Raw genomic sequence first — 21,730 nt, 5'->3', positions numbered from 1 at the left:
GGCTGTCTCTGGCTCGCTGACCCCCGCCTCGTCCCTATGGAGAACCGCTAGGCAGCCTCAGCTCGGGCAGAGGACAGAGGGAGAGGCTGCAGAGAGGCGGGGGCAGAAGGGACCCCAGTGGAGAGAGCCACAGCCCCCGCGCCATGATGCTCCGGGCTAACACCTGCTCAAGCAACCGGCTGAGCAGGAGGGTGTGGAGGCAGGAGGCGACCTGGAGCCCCCACACAGGGCTGGGGGCTGCTGGGTGCAGCCCAAAGGGCCTTCCTGGGTACTGCCCGGCCACCTGCTGCCCAAGCTCACTAGCTCCCGCCTACAACCCAGAAGAGATGAGGCAGGACCCAAGGCCAGTGGGGACGTTCCAAAAGTGGCTTTGGCTCTGGAGAACAGTAAGCCAGGGAAGCCAGGTCACAGGTGGTCTGGCCCATGTGCCCACCCTGCCGGGGGTTGGTGTAACCTGGCACAGCCTGGCCAGGGGCTCCTACTTCTGGGGTAGAAGCACCCCAGGGACCCCCTCCCAGCACCTGCAGGGGCTGCTGTTCCTGTGCTACCCCAATGCCCCCCAATCCCAGCTCTGCATCCCCACTGTGGCCCCTCTATCTCATTCCCACCCTAGGAAGCGTCTCAGGGCCCTGCTCGGAGGCCCTCCCACCACAGTGAAGCACGTTCCTAATTGTTCCAACTGCAGGAATAAAAGGTCACCATTGTCAGCATAAGTGTCTCTCGGCCTATTAGGCAATAGTCTTTATGGAATTTTCTAGGCTAAATGTTCCCAAATCTTTTCACTTGTACCTGGTATAGTATTCTACTGAGAGAGATGAAACCAAGAGTGGGGGCGGTGGTGGTGTCCATTCACCCCTGGGAATTATCAACTCAGCAAACCAACTTCTCAGCTTTCCTATTGCAATGCCCCGATGAAGAGCCACAGACATCTCACCCACGGTCTTCTCACCCAGCCCTCAGGACCCGGGTCTTCCCCGAACACTTGTGTGAGGCCCCTGCGCAGAAGAAGCCTTTAGCCTTGAGAAGGAGACTCTGCTTTAATGTCTGCTCACGTGCGGGGCATGGAGTAGAGCATGGCCGCCTTGCCCCACTCGGCCTGAGGCACCAGGAACCCCTCTTTGGGGACAGGCTCCACCAGGAACTCCACGCGGCCATCCTGGCCAGGCTCCGCGGCTGCCACTGCCAGGCCCACTATCCGATACCGGTTGACGAAAGCCAGGCCCAGCAGCCTGGGCCTCCCTGGCTGCGAAGGCCCGCTGCTGGGAGAGCCACCTTCCGATCCTCGGCAGCAGTGGATCCGGAAGCACCGGACGCGGGGAAGGAGGTAGGCCCAGTGGAGAGTACAGCTGAGCCGCAGCCCGGCGGGGCCGCCCTCCCGCTCGGAGGCGAACGGCTGCCAGCGCACATGCGAGACCGTCACGGCCTGCACCTGGGGGAGCGGGGTCAGCAGGCTGTTGGCATCCACCACCTGGCAGAAGAGACAGGGCTAAGCTCAGCCTGGGAGCCTAGAGAAGGTTGGGGGGGGTGCCTGGCCCTGCATGGTCCCAGCCATGGCACCTCTGCCCCAGCTCCCCTCTGAGCCAGAGGAGAGGGCTGGTGGGTGTCTGGCCTCGTCTGCAAGGGGCACAGATGCCCCGGCCAAGCTCCAGCCAGGTCCCTGGGATGCCTCACCTGGAGCTCTCCAAGGCGACAGATGAAGTTCTCCTCCTTCTGGCTGCCCGGAGGCCGGGAGAAATTAACAAAGAGGTCCTGTAGGAGGCAGCCCCGCAGAGTCACTTCGTAGCAGCTGGGAAAGACAGAGAGAGACCAGTCATAAGGAGCCTCAGCCCGGCACCTGCAGGCTGGCTGCTCACAGAAGCCCGGAGCCACAGGGAGGTCCATCCCAAAGTGGACCCTGTGATCAGTGGGAAACCTGGACCTCAGCCCTGACCGTGATCGTGACCTTTCCCAGCAAGCATCCTTGGGCTTGTGTCATTAAGCTGCCTGAAATCTGGGAGGACTGGCCCATGGCCCCTGCTGCTGCTGCTGCTGGGGTACCTATATCCCTGCAGTTCTGTGGTTTCTCAGTGGAGGGCCCCTCACTCTCCAATCCTCACCATGGTGGTGTGGCCATCCTCTGCTGGGGACTCAACAGGAAAAGAGGGGGGACTCACCGCTGGACCCAGCCCCCACTGAGCTGCTGGCCGCAACGGCCCACCCATTTGGCCAGCTTGGTTGGGGGCACCCGGAGGGGTCGGGGACTGCGCCTTGAGCTCGTTTCTGCTGGAGGAAGAGACACAGAACTTTAACAAGGGGAGTCCAAAGGAAACGGCACTGGGAGGTGTCACTGAACAGGGAGCTGGGGGCCCCCCAAGATGCCCTGGTAGCCCCAGTACTCAGCCAAATGGACTGAGGCCTTGGGGAATAGAGAACAGGGAGGAGAGGAGGGAAGCTCGGGGATGGATGCCCAGGACTGGTCCGAGGACATCCTCCCACTTGGGGCACTGCTGGCAGGAGAGCTGCCACGGGCCCACACGTCCAACCCCACGCCACAGGGCCGCTGTGGCCCAGAGGCTCGCACTCAGAGGCGGACCCCCAGGCCAGGCCCGGCTCAGAGCAGCACCTGGACCCTGGCCGCCTCCACACCCCTAGCCTCCTCCTCCCCGACACGCCCCGAGAAGGGAGAAGCCTGTAAGGAAGGGAGGCGCCAACCACGTCCACCCACCGCTCAGCACCGAGATGCCTCCCACATGACAGCTGCCCGCGTCCCCTGTGGTGAGCTCCAAAGCCACCCCCACCGCCGAAGGCCCTTCCAGCTTGTACACCAGGGACACGAAGATCTTGGGTGGCACTGGGACCTGCAGGGAGAATAACCTGGAGAAGAAAGGTCCAGAGATGAGAGGCTGCGGGGAGACTACTGGAAAGCCAGCGCTGCACTAGGTCCCAGCCGCCAACTTCTCCCTCCAGGACGGGGAGGAGGGTGGGCTGCTGGGCGGAAGAGGCACGCAACAGCATGCAGGCAGCTGATGCTACTCTCCTGGACACTCGAAGCGGTGAAAACTGGATGTTGCATGTTCTTCACAGAGTAAAACAAAATCCCAGTTTGTCCTCCTTCTGGCCTCTGCTGCCCACCTGCCCGGTTTTAGCAACTGACAAGGATGACGGGGGCAGCTGATGGGCCCCAGGTCCCAGCCCGCCTCACTCACCTACCTCACAGCCACGTTTCCAACCTCGGGCGGAATCAGCCCTCGGATGAGCAGAGAGCTGCCCCCGTTCCAGGCGTCCTCCAGGCAGCAGTGCGTCTTCACCCAGCCCTGCCCGTCCCCTTCCAGCCTGTGCTCTCCAAACAGGGGCTGGATCTCCTGGGCGCTCGGGTGGTACCAGGGCCCCACGGCCTCCTCCTGAAGGGTGAGGCAGAGGTGGAGGGGCACTGGGGGCAGACGGAGCTATCACACCCAACGCCCCTCCCACCAGTCCCAGGGGAGGCCCAAAGGCCGGAGAGAAGGCAGCCCCTTCACCCAGAAGCAGCCACGTCCAGGAAGCCCCTGGCCCCCAGCCACCCAGAGCAGGACCCACACACCTGGCCATAGTAGACTCTTCGAGTCCCCATGCCCAGGCAGAAGGAAGTGACAAAGGGCAAGGAGCAGATGCTGTGTGTGGGCAAGTAGCGTTCCAGCAAACTCCAGAACCTACGGAGAAATGCATGGAGGCTCAGGTCCCCAAGAGGGCACTGCAGCGCCCCGAACTCACTCTCATGACCCTAAGCTTTCCTGCACCCCTTACCAAGTAACCTCGGCCCCCACTGAGCGTCTGTACAAAGTGGTCCCTTGGGGTCCCCAGTTTTCATCCTTCCTGTGTAACTGGTCTCAAGGACCCCCAGGAGCAGCCAGGGCAGCTGAGCCCCATGCCTTGTCTTAACCCCCACTCCTCAACCGAGCCTGGCCAGAACCTGGGGAAATCACCTGAGACCCTCCCTGCCACTGGCCACACCCAGGCCCTGGGACTCCAGGGACTCACTTGTCCTGGTTCTGGAAGAAATTCCCCTTCTCCAAACACTCGTACACCCAGCCAGGCGCAAACAGGGCCGCCGAGAACCCGTGCTTCCGAATCAGCTCCAGCGACTGGGGAGATAGGAGTCAGGGAGATGCCCCGGTGCCAACAACCAGAGTCCACGCACAGGATGAGGGGCTTAGGCAAGGGGCAACCTCCGGGGCTTTAGGGTTCATCCCTGAAGTTCCGCAGCTGCCCAGAAGAGGGCGCGAGGCGGCAGGGAGGCGCGGAGGGAAAAATCCGAGGGGTAGGGGTCTGTACGCGGGGCGCCCACAGAAGACACGTCTCGCTCTCTCACTACACTTCGTTCTATTATCAGACTCACAGTGGGGCGGAGAGAATCTTCAGTTATTGGATTAATTTATTCACTTAAAAGCTTAATTAATGAGTTGAGAACGTCCCCGCGGCACCTGGGAAGGGCAGGATTGACAGCCTGGGGACGGGCTGATTCCCTATTTATCCCACACCAGGTGCGGCGGCCCCCCCGCGGCCTCTCTTCCTCTTTTCTCGCTGCCGACAAGATTTCCCTTGCCAGAAAAACCTCACTAGTTAATCAAACCAGCAGTTCCCAAAACTGTGGGTGTGTGACCACAGTCCTTCGCCCTGAGCTAAGGAAACACCAAAACATGCTCCCTGGCTTCTGGCCCCACCCCACCCCACCCCCGCGTCCACATGATGCGCTAAAAGGCCAGCTCGGTGCCCCTCAAAGCACCGAGTCCAGAAGAAAGTAGAGCTGTCTGTGAGACCCATGGTCGGAACAGGTGCTTTGTCCATTAGCATCTACGGGAAAACCGTACCATCTGAAGAGATGGGCTGAAAGTTAGGATTTTAGGGCACAGCCTGTTCTCGGGGCCTCGGGGTCCCCACTTGGGGGAAGATCATTGCTGCCTCTCTTACCCTTGAGGTGCAGGTGGAATGAGGGGTCCACAGGAACACGAAGCACCCAGGCCACGGCCACCACCTCCCCGGCCTCAAAGGCCACCACCCACCTTATTCGTGTCGAACCGGCCCCCGACGACATTCCCGCGGGCGAACACGTCCACACCCACGTACACGTCCGCCAGGCGCTGCCCGGCCTGCCCCAGCGTCCGCTCCAGGTGCTCCTCCCGCCAGTTATAGTTGGTGAAGAAGCCGTCGCAGGAATCAAAGAAGACTCTGGGGGGCGGCACGGGTGGGCCGTGAAGCCCAGGCGTTCTCCCCTCAAGCACCTGCGTCGGCTGGGCCCACGGACTGCACGCTGCCTGCCTCTGGGACCGAGCAGAGTCTGCTTCCGAAGAGCCCGCACCTAGACCACAAACTGTGGCGGGTAACCCTGGGCACAGCCAGGCTGACAAGGCATTAATTCTGTCTGCTTGTGGTCAGGGTACCAAACACCTCTGCCCTCTCCCTCGCTTTCCCCCAGGGCAGCTGTGTAGGTGACACCTCCAGAAGGCAGAGGAAGTTCTGGCCCTGCCCAGGAGCCCAGGCTGCCCGCCTGCAGGCTCACCTGTTCTGCTCGTTGAGCTCGTTCTGCCATTTGAGCTGCCCGCTGCTCACCACGCTGTCATACCAGAGCACCAGGCCCCCGGGGACCTGCTGATGCAGCTGAGAGGTCAGGTACTGGAGGAAGTGGGGCACGTTCCCCACGGCGGCCAGCTGGAGAGAGGCATGGAGACAGACCTCCGTGAGGCCCAGAGAGGCCTGTCGTGAGGAGCGCCCCGGTCCTGGACAGACAGGACACCTAACCCCAGGGGCAAACAGGTCCTGGTCCCAGAAGCCCCTCGGCCCCACAGCTGCCGAGCAGAGGGTCCAGCCAGAGGTCCGACTTTCCTTTCTTTCTGAAGCAGGAAGGACATGGACTCCGCAATCAAGAGAAGATAAAACCCAATGAAAAGGGAAGGCACCATGAAAAGGAAGTCGCACATGCAGCCCAAGCAAAGCAGAGACAGAGGAGGAAGACAGGGCCGCCTTGAAGGAACCAGAGAAGCAAAGCTCAGCCAGGCAAGGTTCCTGGACATCACGCTGGAGAATGTCCATCTCCCTGTGAAGAGGCAGAGGGGCTGGAGGTTGGAGCTAGCTCTAGCTGGGATGCAGGAAGCACTGCGGTAGCAGGGACCCAGCCTGGTGAGGCTGAGGAGCATGGTGGAGGGTCCCCTCGGGGCACAGGGGCTGGTGGGCCAGGCACCAGGGGCAGGTGTGCTCACACTCAGAGAGTTCTCAATGTTGATCAGCCAGCCGTCAAATCGGAAAAACTGGGCGATCAGGACCAGCTGATCGGCCACCGCCCGGTATGAGTGCTCATCCCCAGCCAGGAAGGCCTGGCAGAGCCGCTCCCCGTCTTTCCATTCAGTGATGAAAGTCCCTGTGGGGCAGGAGAGAAACGAGATCGAGGTCAGGCCAGGGGATTATTTCCCCTTCGACCCAGCAGTTCCCAGGGTGTGGTTCCTGCAACAACAGCATCACTGTCGCCTGCAAAAACATTGTTAGAATTCCAAATTCCCAGTGTCCCCAGATGGCAGATAAATAAGATACCTGGAGGCAGAGCCCCAAAATCAGTGTTAGATAATAAATTATTCAGATGCAGGGAAAAGCTTGAGAAGCACTCCCCTCCCCCAGCGGTGGACCACCTATATCCTACATCCTGCCCCCAATTCTTCTTGCAAAAACAGTTTCACGGGATCACAGTCAAGCCCATTTGTTTGTTTATTGTCTGTGGGAGCTGTTGACTCTCTGGCAGCCCCAGTACATGACTCGGTGGCCTGGAAAACTGAGGATATTTCCTTTTTCCAGAACAAGTTTGCCTTCACCTGTCCTAACTCATCAAGGATGGTAAGGAAGTCTACCCACCCAACAGCACCCCAAGCCCAAGCCCTTTTATCACTGGGGCCCCAGTCAGGTGTGCCAACGAGTCTGGTTGGGTTGCAGGCGGGCCCTTGGCTCTTACCCAGCACACAGACCCCATGCCTGTGGGCAGCGTTGGTCCAGCCTACTGGGGGGATGGTGACCGTGTGATGGCTGAAGTACACAAAGATGTCGATGTACTGCCAGTGGTAAAAGGAATAGGGAGTCTGTGTGGCTGAGCCTTGAATAAACCTGGGTGAAGAAAGAGAACAAGATCCGGACCCAGAAACAGACGAGGACACGGCGACCGCAAGGTGAAGAGAGAGGACGACACGAGTGAAGATTCCCTTTAGTTCCATCTAGTTGGCACTAGAGGTTGTTGTGAGCTAGGCCGTGCCCAGTGACTGGGCTCAGAAGTAGCACCAGGTCACAGCCCGGATGTCAAGAGGGTTAGTGTTGTTGTTTTGGTTTTTTTGTTGCTGCGTTGGGTCTTAGTTGTAGCAGGTGGGATCCGTGGGCTCTCTAGTTGTAGTGTGAGCTCCAGAGCACATGGGCTCAGTAGTTGTGACATGTGGGCTTAGCTGCCCCACAACATGTGGGATCTGAGTTCCCTGACCAGGGGTCGAACCCACACCCTCTGCATTGGAAGGCGGATTCTTAACCACCAGACCACCAGGGAAGTCCTGAGAGGGTTAGTCTTAAGGGAAGCATTTTCACCAGGCCCAACAGGCACTTTGCTATCGGATCCAAAAGACTGAGCGTGTTTAGCCTCAATGAACAGACAGACAGAACACAAGGAAAGAGACCTGGAGGAGCTCACACAGACCTCCAAGTGCCCGGGGCCCTGCTCTATTCCAACACCTGCAGTTCACTAGGACACAGACAGCTTGCAGGTATGGTTGGGGTTGACAACCACATGAGCTGCACCAGTGGCTTCATCACCCACTTCTGTACCTTGATGGCCAGCTCTGACTCAAGGCTTCCCATCAATTATGACATCCAAGCTTGTTTTATGGATATTTAAAGATCTCTAATGGATTCCCCGGTGACTCAGTGGTAAAGAATCCACCTGCCAATCCAGGAGACCTGGGTTCGATCCCTGGGTCAGAAAGATCCCCTGGAGGAGGATGGCAACCCATTCCAGTATTTTTGCCTGGGAAATACCTTGGACAGAGGAGCCTAAGCGGCTACAGTTTAGGGGTCGAAAAGAGTCAGACACAACCTAGCAACTAAACAACAAGATGTCTAAGCTGACCCTGCAGGATCTTGGGAAGAAATGCCCCCAGCTGGGGTGGGGTTGGGGAGGGAGTGCAATGATTCCAGAACCAGTGGGCCAAGATGGAATAGAACTGAGGAGGGTGAAGGAAAGAAATCAGCAGAAGAACCAAGTTACTGGGCCAGGTGGTCTGAAGAAGGTCCCTGCGATGGTGCTTTCTCCAGCCTCCCTGACTTCAGGTGCAGACAGTCCAGAGAATCAGACAGTTTCAGGGCTGAAGGAGGCATAAGCTAGCCCCTAACCCATCCTCCTCTTCTTACAGATGAAAGGCTGAAGCCTGAGTTCCTCTCCCAGTAGGTGGCAGGGTGGGCTGGCTGACTCCTGACTCCACATCCAGTGCTCCTTCCACCACCGGGCACAGCCCCTCCCCTCCTCCCGTCACACCAGGCCATGCGCTCGCAGTGTCCTCACTTGTCATCCAGGTACCCGCCCATCATGTCATGACACATCAAAGTTCTGGGTCTCCGGCTGCTCAGAGGGGGCTGCCGACACTCAGGGGGCCCCAAGGCCACATTAAAGCCATCCTCCGCATCGGGTCTCCACGCCAAGAGTTCCTCCAGGGAAGACAAGTAAAAGCTGATGGGTCTGGTGGTGTCCTTGTCATAATATCTAACTGATCAGAGGAGGGAAACAGCGAGGAATCAGTGGAAATTATGGAATTCATAATAGAGAACTTGAGATGGGGAAGGGGCAGCCCTGCCCAGAAGCCCCAGAGTGAACATGGACAGTATTCAGAGCCTCGGTCCTTCTTACCTGGCAAAGGGTCTGGGGTAAAACTGACCACTTCTCGAAAGACTGCTTCTTCTCGATCCTCTTCAATTCTAAGCAAAGAAGGAGTTGAATTGTTTTTTTGTTTTTAAATAAAAGGGTAAAGAAAAAGAACCTGTAGAAGCAAAGGGACCAGACCCCATGAGGACGTGCAGGGGGAGACGTCCTCTGGTTTACATTTTTTAATGCAAACTATGGAAACGTGCCTTTGCCCATTCTGTTCCCTCACACTAGAACACCCTTCTCTCCAGTCTCCACCTACTGCAGTCCTCCACCTCCTCAAAGACCAGTTCAGATGTTCCGCGCCAGGCACCCTCCCTGTCCTCCCCAGCATGGACACTAATAATCCTAATTACACCCACTGGTCTGCACTGAGCAATTAAAATCTCTCTGCAGACCCAAGGCCAGGGGAGGGAGGCATAGTCAACCCATTTCTTAGAAAAGGATGTCGGAGCTTCTAGTCAGGGCGCCAGGATGCCCAGACGCGCCCGAGGCTGGGGTCGCACCCAGGCTCCGAGACTCTGTCCGTGCCTACTGCTGTGCGGGGCGGGCGGGACGATGGACAGAACCCGCCGCGAACAGTGAGCGTGGGGGCCGGAGATCGCTGTCCTGTGCCTACGGCCTCCCTTGGCCAAGGCCAGGCGCCCAACGACTCCGGCCCACTGTCCGGCCGCCGGATCGATCCTTAGAACTCTCCCGCCGACCTCTTACCCACCTCCTCCGGGTCAGCCGCCCTGCCGGCCGCCGATCCCGCTGCTTCTCCAAGGTCGCCGGGGCCCGCATCCGCCGCCCCTGCCGCCGCGCCGCCGTCCGGGTCCCTGTCCCTGCCTCCTCCATGACGTTGCTCCGCCCGCGCCACCCGCCGGCCACCGGCCAATCGCAGGCCGAGACCCGCCACCGCCGCCGCCCGCCGGCCAATGAGGACTTCTCTGCGCGGTTGCCCCGCCCCTACTAGGCTCAGGCTGGACACCCCGCTCGCTCTGTGGCTGGCGCACCTGCCGCCCGGCCTTTGTAGAGGAGGAAGGCCTAGGGGGCGGGGAATGGGGCGGGGCTTATGCGGTGGGCGTGGGGATGGGCGGGGTCTTAGCCCAGGGCTCCGGAAAACCCCTTTGTGTGAGTTCTTTTTCAGATGAGCAATCTCCTGAAGATCACAAAGTCAGTAAATTGTGAAAGTGATATCTGAACTCAGTTTGCTTAACCCCTGTTTCAAAGATAATTTTCTGGGAAAAGTGAAATCATAATTCTCATTCAAGTATAAATATTCTGCTGCTGCTGCTAAGTCTCTTCAGTCGTGTCCGACTCTGTGTGACCCCATAGACGGCAGCCCACCAGGCTCCCCCGTCCCTGGGATTCTCCAGGCAAGAACACTGGAGTGGGTTGCCATTTCCTTCTCCAAAGCATGAAAGTGAGAAGTGAAAGTGAAGTCGCTCAGTCGTGTCCGACTCCTAGCGAACCCATGGACTGCAGCCCACCAGGCTCCTCCATCCATGGGATTTTCCAGGCAAGAGTACTGGAGTGGGGTGCCATTGCCTTCTCCGAAGTATAAATATGGACAAGTGTTAAAGACTGTCCTACTCGTTATTCAGACAGGTGTTATAACCAGTTCAAAGCGAATCAAAAAAGAGATCGTGTATAGATCAGGAATACTGAAATGAGTACGTAAATAGAGGCATAAAGAGTTTTTCCGCTGGGTGGGTTGGGGGTGAGTGAGATCATTGAGCCTCTGGACAAGACAATTTACACGTAAAAAAGGTGACAAAAAATAAAACTAAAATCAGATGAAGAGGTACAAAGAACTATTGTAGCCACGCGTTCCGGGAAACAAACTCACTCAGAAGGACAATGCAGATAGTGGAGTGCAGTGTATTACACCGGCAGGCCCAAGGAAGAGTCTCCTCTTAGCCAAGGACCCCGACCAGTTTTTCTGAAAACCTTATATACCCTAAGTGTATGTGCCCAAACCCACCTCCCCAAATTCCCTGAAACTAGTCTGAACAAAGGAAAAGAAAGATACAATCAAAGTTAACCCATTATTCATATGCCTTAAGCCTAGGTAGTTAACAGTAGACAATTATCAATAGGCCTGTGGTCATACCCCAATAAGCATAATAGAATGTATGATTCTATTCGGTTATGGACTTCCATGGCGGCTCAGACGGTAAAGTGTCTGCCTGCAATGCAGGAGACATAGGTTCGATCCCTGGGTCGGGAAGATCCCGTGGAGAAGGAAATGGCAACCCACTCCAGTACTCTTGCCTGGAAAATTCCATGAACTGAGGAGCCTGATAGGCTCCAGTCCATGGGGTTGCAAAGAGTCGGACACGACTGAGCATGAATCCTCATTTGGTTACACACATAATTAGGGTATTCTTTTAGGCAACAGAGAGTCTAGGTACGACCCTGGGGCTCTTCCATCCAGGCGGCCTGGTTTTTACTGGGCATATAGCTCAAAGCCCAGTCTGACCCAAGATGGAGTCCTGCTTTCAAGATGGAGCCTGTTCTGTCTGTTTCCTCCTTCACTATGTATAAAATAAATAAGCTACAAGGATATATTGTACAACACAGAGAATATAGCCAATATTTTATAATAATTATAAATGGAGTATAACCTTTAAAAATTGTGTATCACTATGTTGTACGGAAACTTATATTGTACATCAACTATGCCTCCATATTTTTATACCTCAATTAAAAAAAAAAGCTAGAATGAGATAACAGCAGGATATGCAGCATGTAGAGAATGCATAGTTTCCATTGAAGCACAAATTTTTTTCTGCACCCCCAAATATGCAAGGCCCTGCAAAGCACACAGGGCCAGGAGGTATCTCAGAGATAGCACTTCCCCAGCCTCTTAGTCACAGAGGGGTCCCCAGAGTGTGGAGTGTGAGGAGAAGGGCCTGGACCCAAGACTGGGCCCCACAGGACTGAATGTGGGTCCTCTTGAAGCTCTGCTCACCCAGCTCCCAACACCTGTTTGTGCTGCTTGGGAATGGCCTGCTGCGCAAGCCAAGCTGAGTGGGCCTCTTTATTATGGCTGCAGACTTTGAACTTTATGAGGCCCCAAGTATCCATAAACCCATAGAATGGGGAAGATAACTCAGCTGTGAAATATGGATCCTGGCTGTGCTTTGGGGAAAGATGGGGCCCTGGGGAGCAGGCGACAGTGATCCCAGGGAGGACAGGGACTGCAGCACCCTGGGAAGTCTGCCTTGACCCCGGAGGAGCAGGGGGTGGGGGAGGGCGGTTGCAGGGTCACAAGTCCCCTCTGGCTGTGCTCAAGTGAGCACAGAAGATGTGGGGGTCTGTATTTAGTCTGCATTTAAACCACTTACCTGCAGCTTAGCGGTGAAAATAAATAAATTTTCATCCTCTGAACTAAAAGTTCTTAGAGATTCTTTAGGGTAATTCTCAGTCTCTGGGGGAAAAATATATTCAGACCTCCCTTCTCTGCTCCTCTCGGCAGTGTTAGCCTCTGGTCTGGGGGTCAGGGAAGTTCAAGTTGTCCTGCACACCCTCCACAGGGCCAGGAAGAGCCGGTTTGCAGCCTCTGCATTGGCCCCTGCTGCGCTGCCTACTCTGCAAGACCCTGTGGTTCCTGGTCTCAGTGTCCTTGTCCGGTGATCAGGATGAGCCTGGAGGTCCCCACATTTGCCTTAATCCCATGGACAGAGGAGCCTGGTAGGCTGCAGTCCATGGGGTCGCTAAGAGTCGGACACAACTGAGCGACTTCACTTTCACTTTTCACTTTCATGCATTGGAGGAGGAAATGGCAACCCACTCCAGTGTTCTTGTCTAGAGAATCCCAGGGACGGCGGGGCCTGGTGGGCTGCCATCTATGGGGTCGCACAGAGTCGGACACGACTGAAGCGACTTAGCAGCAGCAGCAGCAGCATGCTGGTCCCCCTGGGGCTCCAGACCCTCCAAAGCCTGGATTGGCCACCTAAAATCCTTACCTTGTAGAGTTTCCAGATAAAGTACAGGATGCCCAATTAAACATGAACACCAGATAAACAATAAATGGAAATGGGACATGACTATACGAAGCAATTATTTCTCATTTATCGGAAATGCAAAGTGAACTTGATGCTGAGTTTGCTAAATCTGGCAGCCCCATCTGTGAATTTCCACTGCAGCATTGCCCTGCCATGGGGGACCCTGCTGACATGTCCTGGCTCTGTCCACCTTCCTGGCTCTGCCAGCACAGGAAGCCAGGATGGCGCAGGGACCTGAGCCTAGAGACCTCCATGCCTGACCGACTGACGGTGCCACTGGTTTGGTGCTGCATGGGCCTCAGATATGCACTGGCTGCCATATCTGACCCTCAACTGGACCTAGGGGGAGACCTGGACTCACATCTGCCTGCTTTTCCTTCCTCCACTCTCTTTCTTCTGGCCTCCACAATGTCGCTGGGCCAGAAGCTAGAACCAGAGGAGTGGACATGACCTGATCCTCAGGCTTGGTTATTCATAAGCTAAAGGCAACAGCTAATTGTCCCCAGTATCCCTTCCTCCCCTTTGTACTTTAGGGAGAAAAGCCCAGTCTTAGCTGACTGCTGGCTGCCTGGATGAAGACAGCATCTCCAGCAGCCCTGAGAGTTTAGAAGGGCCTGGCAAGCATGTCCTGTTTTCCAGATGAGAATGGAAGTCATGCTTGCAATTCTGGCTGTGCCTGCAAAACAAAGGAACACCCCCCACCCACCCCTCCTCCCCGCCCACGACACACACACACTTTTTCTTCCCTGCTTCCTGCTGCTGGCCAGATGGGTGTGAGATGTGATGGTAGGAACTGCAGCAGTCTTCTGGGACTGGAAGACAGAAGGCACATGGAGAGGGCCCAGAGCAACCAGAGAGAAGGGGCTTGACTTCCCCGATGGCACAGACCACAGTATTGCCCTGGAATGCTGGTGTTTGGATTCCTATGTAAGGAAAATAAACTTCTGTCTGATTTAAGCCAATATTATTTTGGTATTTTTTATAGTAGCTGAATCTAACTACAGCAGAGGGAGAACACAGGAATTTAGAAAAATTTCTCAAAATAATAGCCTGCCTTACAAGGCTGTCACCGTTTTTTGCAAGATCTTGTTAGCTTGTTCTTTCTGCGTTCCTTCTGCAATAAATCCCACTTTCCCTTCATTCAGAGAGCTGCCTCAGACCAGCTGGGGTCAGAGCAAAAATCACATTAAAGACTCCTGAACTATAGCTCTGTGTGGTCAGGCCTCCTGTGGCGGCTGTTCTCTTGTTCTCTGTATATCCACTGCTTGACCAGTGCCTGCTTCACCTACATCCTACTCAACTGACTGGCCTTTCTACATCTTTTCCCCTCCGGCCTCAGCTAGATTATTCTAGACCAGACAGCTTATCTAAGGGACAGGGAGGCGCATGGCCCTCTGCTGGTTTCCCCGGTAACTAATGACTCCATCAATGTCAAATCCCTATGACTGGGAACCTCCTCCTCCCCCTCCCCCCGGAAGTGAAGATGCATCCATGTCCTACCTGCCATCAGCTGCACACGCAACATGGGGTGTGCTCCAGGACCTTCCTTCCAACATGGAAGCTCCTCTCTCCATTAAACCACTGATGTGTCTGTTGCTGACTCTGGGTTCTTTTTCCAGTCTGGAAGCTAGGGCTGCCCCAGGTTTGCAGGCCTGTGTGGTGCAGCCCAGGACTCTCACTCCCTTTTACAGAGTTCTCCCAGGTGCTCAGCAAAGGCCAAGGAATGAAAGGATGCTGGGCCTGGCATCACCTTTACACCCACTTGAGTCTGTGCCCAGGCACCTGCTTGAATGTCCTGCACGATGAATATCGAGCCCCTTCTGGTTCATGCCTGCCTGTGCGCCTAACAGGTGCCTGTCTGTGAACACACACTCTGCAACAATCATAGCAAACCTGGGGCACCTGCCTTTGCTGGGTCCCCGTATTATTATACTCGCACAATGGTTACATTCATTTTCTCTTTTTAAAAATTTAAAGCCCTGCAGATAAAATTAATGTTCCCTTTAATCCACCTCCCTCTTGATTGCCTTGCCTCCCCTGTCCTACTGAGACCCCTTAACATTCCCCCTAATTCTTCAGTTTGACCTGTATCCTCTCAGATGTCTTAAAATACTTTTTTACACACCTATATGTATCTGGAACTATACAACATTGTTTGCATTTTATAAAAATGCTATCAGTCACACACATTACTCTATATCCTGCTTTTTTCACTCAGCAATATTTTTTAAAGCCACTTTGGAGGGACTTCCCTGGTGGTCCAGTGGCTAAGACTCCATGCTCCCGCTGCAGGGAGCCTGAGTTGGAACCCTGGTCAGCGAACTAGATCCCGCAGGCCCCCAGTGAAGACTGAGAATCCCACGTGCCACAACTAAGACCCAGCACAGCCAAATAAATAAATAAAATTTTAAAGCCACTTCGTTTTAAATAACTCTAATTTGTTTTGACTGTTATTACTATGCTATCATTCTGACACGTCAGTCTACTTAGCTATCTACCTATAGGTGGACATGTAAATAGTAAACATTTGCTTGCTATTATTTTTTAAATGTTAAAATGAACATCTTTGTGTAGACCATTTTGGTCATACTTAACGTTTTTTTCCTTTTTCAGATAAAACAGGATTAGAGTTGCTAAGAGTAACAGCATGCACGTTTTCAGTTTTAAGTCACTAACAAACTGCCAGCGACATCCTCCGCAGCATGGGGTAAATACAGGTTACTCCACAGCCTCTCAAATACTGATATTCTCGAACTCGAAGATTTTTGCTCCCCTGGTGGGTGCCCATAGGGGTCTGGCTGTTGTGTTAAATTGAAGTTGCAGCTTTTCGTGTTGGTCAGCCATTTGGAAATGAGTTTTCTTCCACGTCAATCCTGTTAGAGGGTCTTTGCCCATTTCTACTGTGTTGTCTTTTCTTTCAGATGTAAGAGTCACATACATGCTAAATACTAATATTTTGCCTCTTGTATACATAAATGGAGCAAATGCACGTCTGCTTATTTGTACCATAGGTCTTTTAGATTCCTGTATGGTCAAGTTTATCACTACTGTCTTCTGTGACTTTGCTGTTTCGGAGGGCTGTCCTGACTTTAAGGTCAGGAAGATGCTTTCCTGCATTTTTAGTTAATAATTGTCGAGTTTAGTTCTTTGCTGTTTATGTCTACAACTTTCAGATGCCTTTTGAGGATAGGCCTTTAATATTTCATCTTCCTGTCTGGCTATTGCCCGTACAGATTTTCCTCTTTCTTCTTGGGCCAATTGTACCACAATGAGTGTTTTCTTATAAAATATGCACTTCATTGAGGTTCTCAAAATGTAGGCAAGTAAGGCATTTCTAATCACATTTTTAAAATCTCTTGATTATGCCCTCTCTTCAGTTCCGATGTTGCTTATTTGTGTCTCCTTCCTTTTTGTCTGATGCTATTTTTCTTTTTCTGAAGGGCTGTCTATTAGTCCTGTCAAAACACACACTCTTCATTTGTTCTAGTTTTTGTTTGTTTTCCGTTTCACTCATCTTTGCTTTTATTTTCTTTCCTGTTATTTTCTTTGGATGTATTTTGTTGTTCTTTTTCTGGTTTCAAAAGTAGACTGTGCGGTTCACTTATTTTTAAATCTTTCTTGTTTTTCTGTGAATGCAGTTGAGGGAATACACTTCCCTCTGAGAATGACTCTCACTGTGTCCCAGTTTTCGATAGCAGCAACTTTCACTGCCAGTACGTTCTAGATGCCTTGTCATTTTGTTAGTGCCCCCACTAACTCATCCAAAACAATCCTTAATTTTGCTGCGGTAGAATTAATCAGCCTTTTCTGTTATGATTAGTAGCTTTGTGTCTTTTTCAAAATGTATTGCACTACCCTAAACTAATGAGAATAGGGAACACTCCACCCTCCCTTACTTTCTAGAAGTTTTGTTTTCTTGCCCTCCCCTTTTAGATCCACAGGCCATTCGGAATTATTTTTGTTTATAATGTGGAGGTATTTTATTTCATTTTTTAAATGAAGTATAGTTGATGTACAGTTTACAGTGTTGTGTTCATTTCAGGTATACAGCAAAGCGATTCAGTTATATATTTATATATACATACTTCCTTGGTGGTTCAGATGGTAAAGAATCTGCCTGCAATGCTAGAGACACAGATTCTCTAGCATTCATGGGTCAGGAAGATCCCCTGGAGGAGGACATAGCAGCCCACTTCAGTATTCTTGCCTGGAGAATTCCACAGACGGACGAACCTGGTGGGCTATAGTCCATGGGCTCACAAAGAGTAGGACACAACTGGGCGATTAACATTTTTAATCTTCATTTTATATATATATATATAAATATTCTTTTTCAGATTATTTTCTATTATAGGTTACAACAAAATATTAAATATAGTTACCCGTGCTATACAGTAGGACATTGCCGTTGATCTATTTTGTATATACAGTTTATTTTTTTATCACACGGACCCTCAGTCATTCATGGTTTTTGGAAAGACTGTCCTTTTTTAATTAAATAATTTATTTTTGTTTATTTATTTGGCTGCCCCAGGTCTCAGTTGTGGCATGCAGGCTCTTAGCTGCCTATGGGGTCTGGTTCCCTGATCCTGAATCAAACCCACGCCCCCTGCAATGGGAATGTGGGTTCTTAGCCACTGGACCGCCAGAGAAGCCCCTGTGGTGTAACTTCTGAGCCTAGGCCTCAGGAGGTCTTTCTCAGCGTCACTTCTGTACAGATATAGCCTCTATTCTGTCCTTCCTGTCTTTTGTCTTTGCTTGCTGCTTACTGGATATTTTCTTCTGATTTATCTTCTAATTCACTGATTTTTCTCTTCAGCTCTATATAACATGCTGTCATACTCAGCCACTGAATTCATTTCACTTGTTTTATTTTCCACTTCTAGAGTTTCCATATGGCTCTTTTTCTCATTGGTTTCAAATTCTTTGCCACAATTCTCAGTCTTGTCTTTTATTTCTTCAAATATAGCAAGCATAGATATTTTCATTTTTGATTGTGATAATTCCATGAATATTTCCCCCATATTGTTGTTGTTTAGTCCAACTCTTTTGCAACCCCATGTACTGTAGCCCGCCAGGCTCCTCTGTCCAGGGGATTTCTGGACAGAGATATCTAATATTTCAAGAATATTAGAATGGGTTGCACTTTCCTTCTTCAGGGGATCTTCCTGACCCAAGAATCAAACCCATGTCTCCTACTTGGCAGGTGGATTCTTCACCACTGAACCATACAATAAGAATTTAATACATACTTATTGGATATTTTTCATAGGTAGGCTGTCAAACTGCATGGACAACTTAGTGGACATCTCTACTGAACAGTTGGATCTCTATCTTTAGGCAGGGATGTTTTCAAATTATCTAGAGTGTGTGGAATTCTAGTCTTACTTGTGAAACCCTCTAAGGTGGAAATTTCTTGTCCTTGCCTGATCATCTACCTAAGGAGAAAAGGACTCTGCTCTCTTCTTCCCTAGGAGGAGCTGGTTACCAGAGCCAGCTGAGGTAGGGGCATTTGAGGTCACTCTGCTTTCCAGTCCTTTCTCCAGCTGTGTAGGGACTTCAGAGAGAAAGGCATGGTCTTCAATTAACTGTTCCTTCTGGAATGCTTCCCTTGGCACCTGAGTCAGTCTCCTGTGTTTGCATGATCTCATCCATCAGTTGATTACAAAATGTTTGTTCATTGATGCTCTTGGAAGAACTAACCCTGACACTCCCATCCCACCTCACTGGACCCTGGACCCCAGCCCCAGGCTAAGTCAAGCCTGGGATAATGTGAGTTTCTGCAGCTCAAAAGAGAAAGGCAAGGTATTCTGGTGTGTGTATTGTTTATTTGTTTTTATGACTATGTTGAAAATGTAATGTATATACCATTCAATTCACCCATTTAAAGTGTGCAATTCGTGTGTTTTTAGTATATTCATAGAGTTGTGCAGCCACAACTGCTATCAATGTTAGAACATTTCATCACTCCAGAAAGAAATGTCATACTTGTCAGCAGTCATTCCCCATTCCCCCCAGCCCCAGCCCCTGGAAACCTCTAACCTACTTTCTGTCTCTATGGACTTGCCTGTTCTGGGAATTTCGCATAAATGGGTTCACACAATATGTAATCTTTCATGACTAGCTTCTTTCACTCAGCATGATGTTTTTAAGGTTCATCCATGTTGTGGCCCATATCAGTGCTTCATTTTTTAATGACTGAATAATATTCCATTGGCTGGATGGCATCACCAACTCGATCGATGGACGTGAGTTTGAGTGAGCTCCGGGAGTTGGTGATGGACAGGAAGGCCTGGGGTGCTGCAACTCATGGGGTCACAAAGAGTTGGCATGACTGAGCTACTGAACTGAACTGAATATTCCATTGTGTGGATATGCCGCATTTTATTTATCCATTCATCCACTGACGAACATTTGGGTTGTTTCCACTTTTTTACTACAAAGCAATACTGCTAAGAACATCCATCCACTTTTTGTGTGTAGATATATATTTTCATTTCTTTTGGGGAACTGCTGGGTTACCTGTAACTCTATGTTTGAGGAAGCACCTGACCATTTTCCAAAGCAGCTGCACCATTTTACATTCCTTCCAATGTACAAGAGTCACAGTTTCTCTATATTCTTGCCAACTTTTGTCATTTTGATTGCAACCATCCTACTGGTAAGAGACATCACTTTGCCAACAAAAATCCATATAGTCAAAGCTATGGTTTTTCCAGTTGTCATGTACAGATATGAGAGCTGGACCATAAGAAAGCCTGAGCACCAAAGAATTGATTTTTCAAATTGTGGTGAAGACTCTAGAGAGTCCCTTGGACAGCAAAGAGATTAAACCAGTCAGTCCTAAAGGAAATCAACCCTGAATATTCATTGGAAGGACTGACACTGAAGCTGATCCTAAGAGCCACCTGATGCAAAGAGTAACTCACTGGAAAAGACCCTGATGCTGGGAAAGATTGAGGGCAGGAGGAGAAGGGGGGCAACAGAGGATAAAATGGTTGGATGACATCACTGACTCAATGGACATGAGTTTGAGCAAACTTCAGGAGATAGTGAAGGCCAGTTTAAGCCTGGCATGCTGCAGTCCATGGTGTCACAAAGAGTCAGCCATGACTTAGTGACTGAATAACAATCCTGTTGGTTGTGAGGCTGTAACTCACTGTGGTTTTGACTTGCATTTTCCTGGTAATTAATGATGCTGAGCATCTTTTCGTGTGCTTACTGGTCATTTGTTTATCTTCTTTAGAGAAATATTTATTGAGACCTCTTGCCCATTTTTAACTGGTCTTTTTATTACTGGGTTGCGAGAGTCCTTTATATGTTCTAGATATAAGTTCCTTATCAGATACACAGTTTCCAAATATTTTCTTCCATTTTGTGTTGTTTTCACTTTCTTAACAGTGCCCTTTGATGCACAAAATTTTATTTTGTTTCATTTCACATCATTTTATTTGGCAGCACTGTGCAGCATGCAGGATCCTAGTTCATCAACCAGTTAGAACCCATGCCTCCTGAAGTGGAAGCACAGAGTCTTAACCACTGGACCACCAGGAAGTCCCTAACTAATAGAATTTTAAATTTCGATGATAGCCAATTTATCTATTTTTCTTTGTGTTACTTGTGTTTCTGGTGTCATAGGTAGGAAATTATTGCCTAATACAGGTCACGATGATGAACACCTAGGTTTGTTTTTTTTTCCTCTAAGAATCTGACACTTTTAGTTCTTATATTTAGGTGACTGATCCATTTTGAGTTAATGTTTGTATACAGTATGTGTTGAGAGACAACTCTACTGTTTTGCATATGGAGGTATCTTGTTTTATTTAATATTTTCTGTAACCTGCTGCTTTTTTCATGATTTGGGCAAGAAAATCACTTTATCCCAGTCTTATTACTATGGCCCAATAAAACTAACTTGCCGTCATACCATTGTGTTCCCATAGTGAACTCCACTGAAAATTATCCTTGAGCACGCGCGTGCACACACACACACATATTCTGTCTCTTCCTCTCTCTCTCTAAACCCCCATAGGATTGGGTGTGCCCTCCTCACTTCCCCCAGCCCTGGCTACAAAGACTCCTGAAAGCCCTAACACAAGCTGTTCTTTCCTTTGGCTGAGTCATCAGCTGTTTCTAGGTCCTTTTGGGAAAACATTAATATTTGCATTGCAACTGAGTTTATCAGACTTTTTCCAGGGAAGGTTGGCCAATTTCTCAGTAGCCAGGGTCAAGACATGGGGAAGGGCGCCCCTGCAAGGTAGACCGCACGGGATGGGAGTCAGGCGAGGTCGGAACTAGGTGCCACGCATGCTGCTCTTCTGAAGAGGTGACATCCATGTCACACTGCAGTTAAAGCCCGGGAAGAGTCCTCCAGAAGCAAGCACCGTGTCTTGTCTGTCACCACTCCTCAGCACTTGGCACCTGGGCCAGCACAGAGCAGGAGCAGATGTATCTGGAGAGAGAAAAGCAGGGTGGGAATGCCAGCAGGAATGGACTGGTAGATTGGATGTGGACGAGCTTACAGAGTGAGGGACAGCCAAAGGGGATCGGGTGAGCTCCAGAGCAAATCCTGCCTCCTCTCCCATATCGGCGTGGCCAGCCGTGGGTCAGGCATTACACGCTCCACTCGACTGTCCCTGGAGAGAGGGCGGGCAGTGGGCACCTGCCTCAAGCCAACTTGTTCTTTCCACTTGCACCTTTGGGAAATGCGCTCAGCCCCTGCTCCCAGCTGCATCCTCTGTCCGGTGGCCTCAGCTGTGTGGAGGTGGGGCCCACTCTTTGTCCTGCAGGGAGCAAGATTGCAGTGTCCGCCTGCTCCGGTCTGGCCCCAGTGCAAGACTGAGTA

At 51.4% G+C, this 21,730-nt stretch overlaps 1 protein-coding gene across 9 annotated transcripts; it reads right to left on the bottom strand.

The window, feature by feature from the left end:
- Positions 1–1,018: 1,018 nt before the first annotated feature.
- On the bottom strand, positions 1,019–9,745 carry ENGASE (endo-beta-N-acetylglucosaminidase). Of its 9 annotated transcripts, none has more exons than XR_015147293.1 (14): positions 9,609–9,745; positions 8,879–8,946; positions 8,537–8,738; positions 6,953–7,101; positions 6,213–6,370; positions 5,516–5,664; positions 5,019–5,184; positions 3,997–4,100; positions 3,560–3,668; positions 3,186–3,380; positions 2,705–2,853; positions 2,154–2,262; positions 1,672–1,786; positions 1,019–1,468 (listed from the first exon to the last, which is right to left on the bottom strand). XR_015147293.1 is itself a non-coding variant. In XM_086356461.1 (14 exons), the coding sequence occupies exons 3-14, from the start codon at positions 8,350–8,352 to the stop codon at positions 1,049–1,051; spliced, it is 1,929 nt and encodes a 642-aa protein (XP_086212587.1). In that variant the 5' UTR covers positions 8,353–8,738; positions 8,879–8,946; positions 9,609–9,745; the 3' UTR covers positions 1,019–1,048. The 9 variants fall into 9 exon arrangements, 6 of the variants coding, with proteins under 6 accessions (XP_086212587.1, XP_086212588.1, XP_086212585.1 ...); XR_015147292.1 differs by having other exon boundaries at positions 2,154–2,259; XM_086356461.1 differs by having other exon boundaries at positions 3,190–3,380; positions 8,243–8,738.
- Positions 9,746–21,730: the final 11,985 nt, after the last annotated feature.

Source organism: Bos grunniens, chromosome 19, assembly GCF_055505025.1.
Source record: "Bos grunniens cultivar Pamir isolate PY7600 chromosome 19, Bosgru_T2T1.0, whole genome shotgun sequence".
NCBI classification, from domain to species: domain Eukaryota; kingdom Metazoa; phylum Chordata; class Mammalia; order Artiodactyla; family Bovidae; genus Bos; species Bos grunniens.
This window is presented reverse-complemented; position numbering and strand designations above follow the sequence as displayed.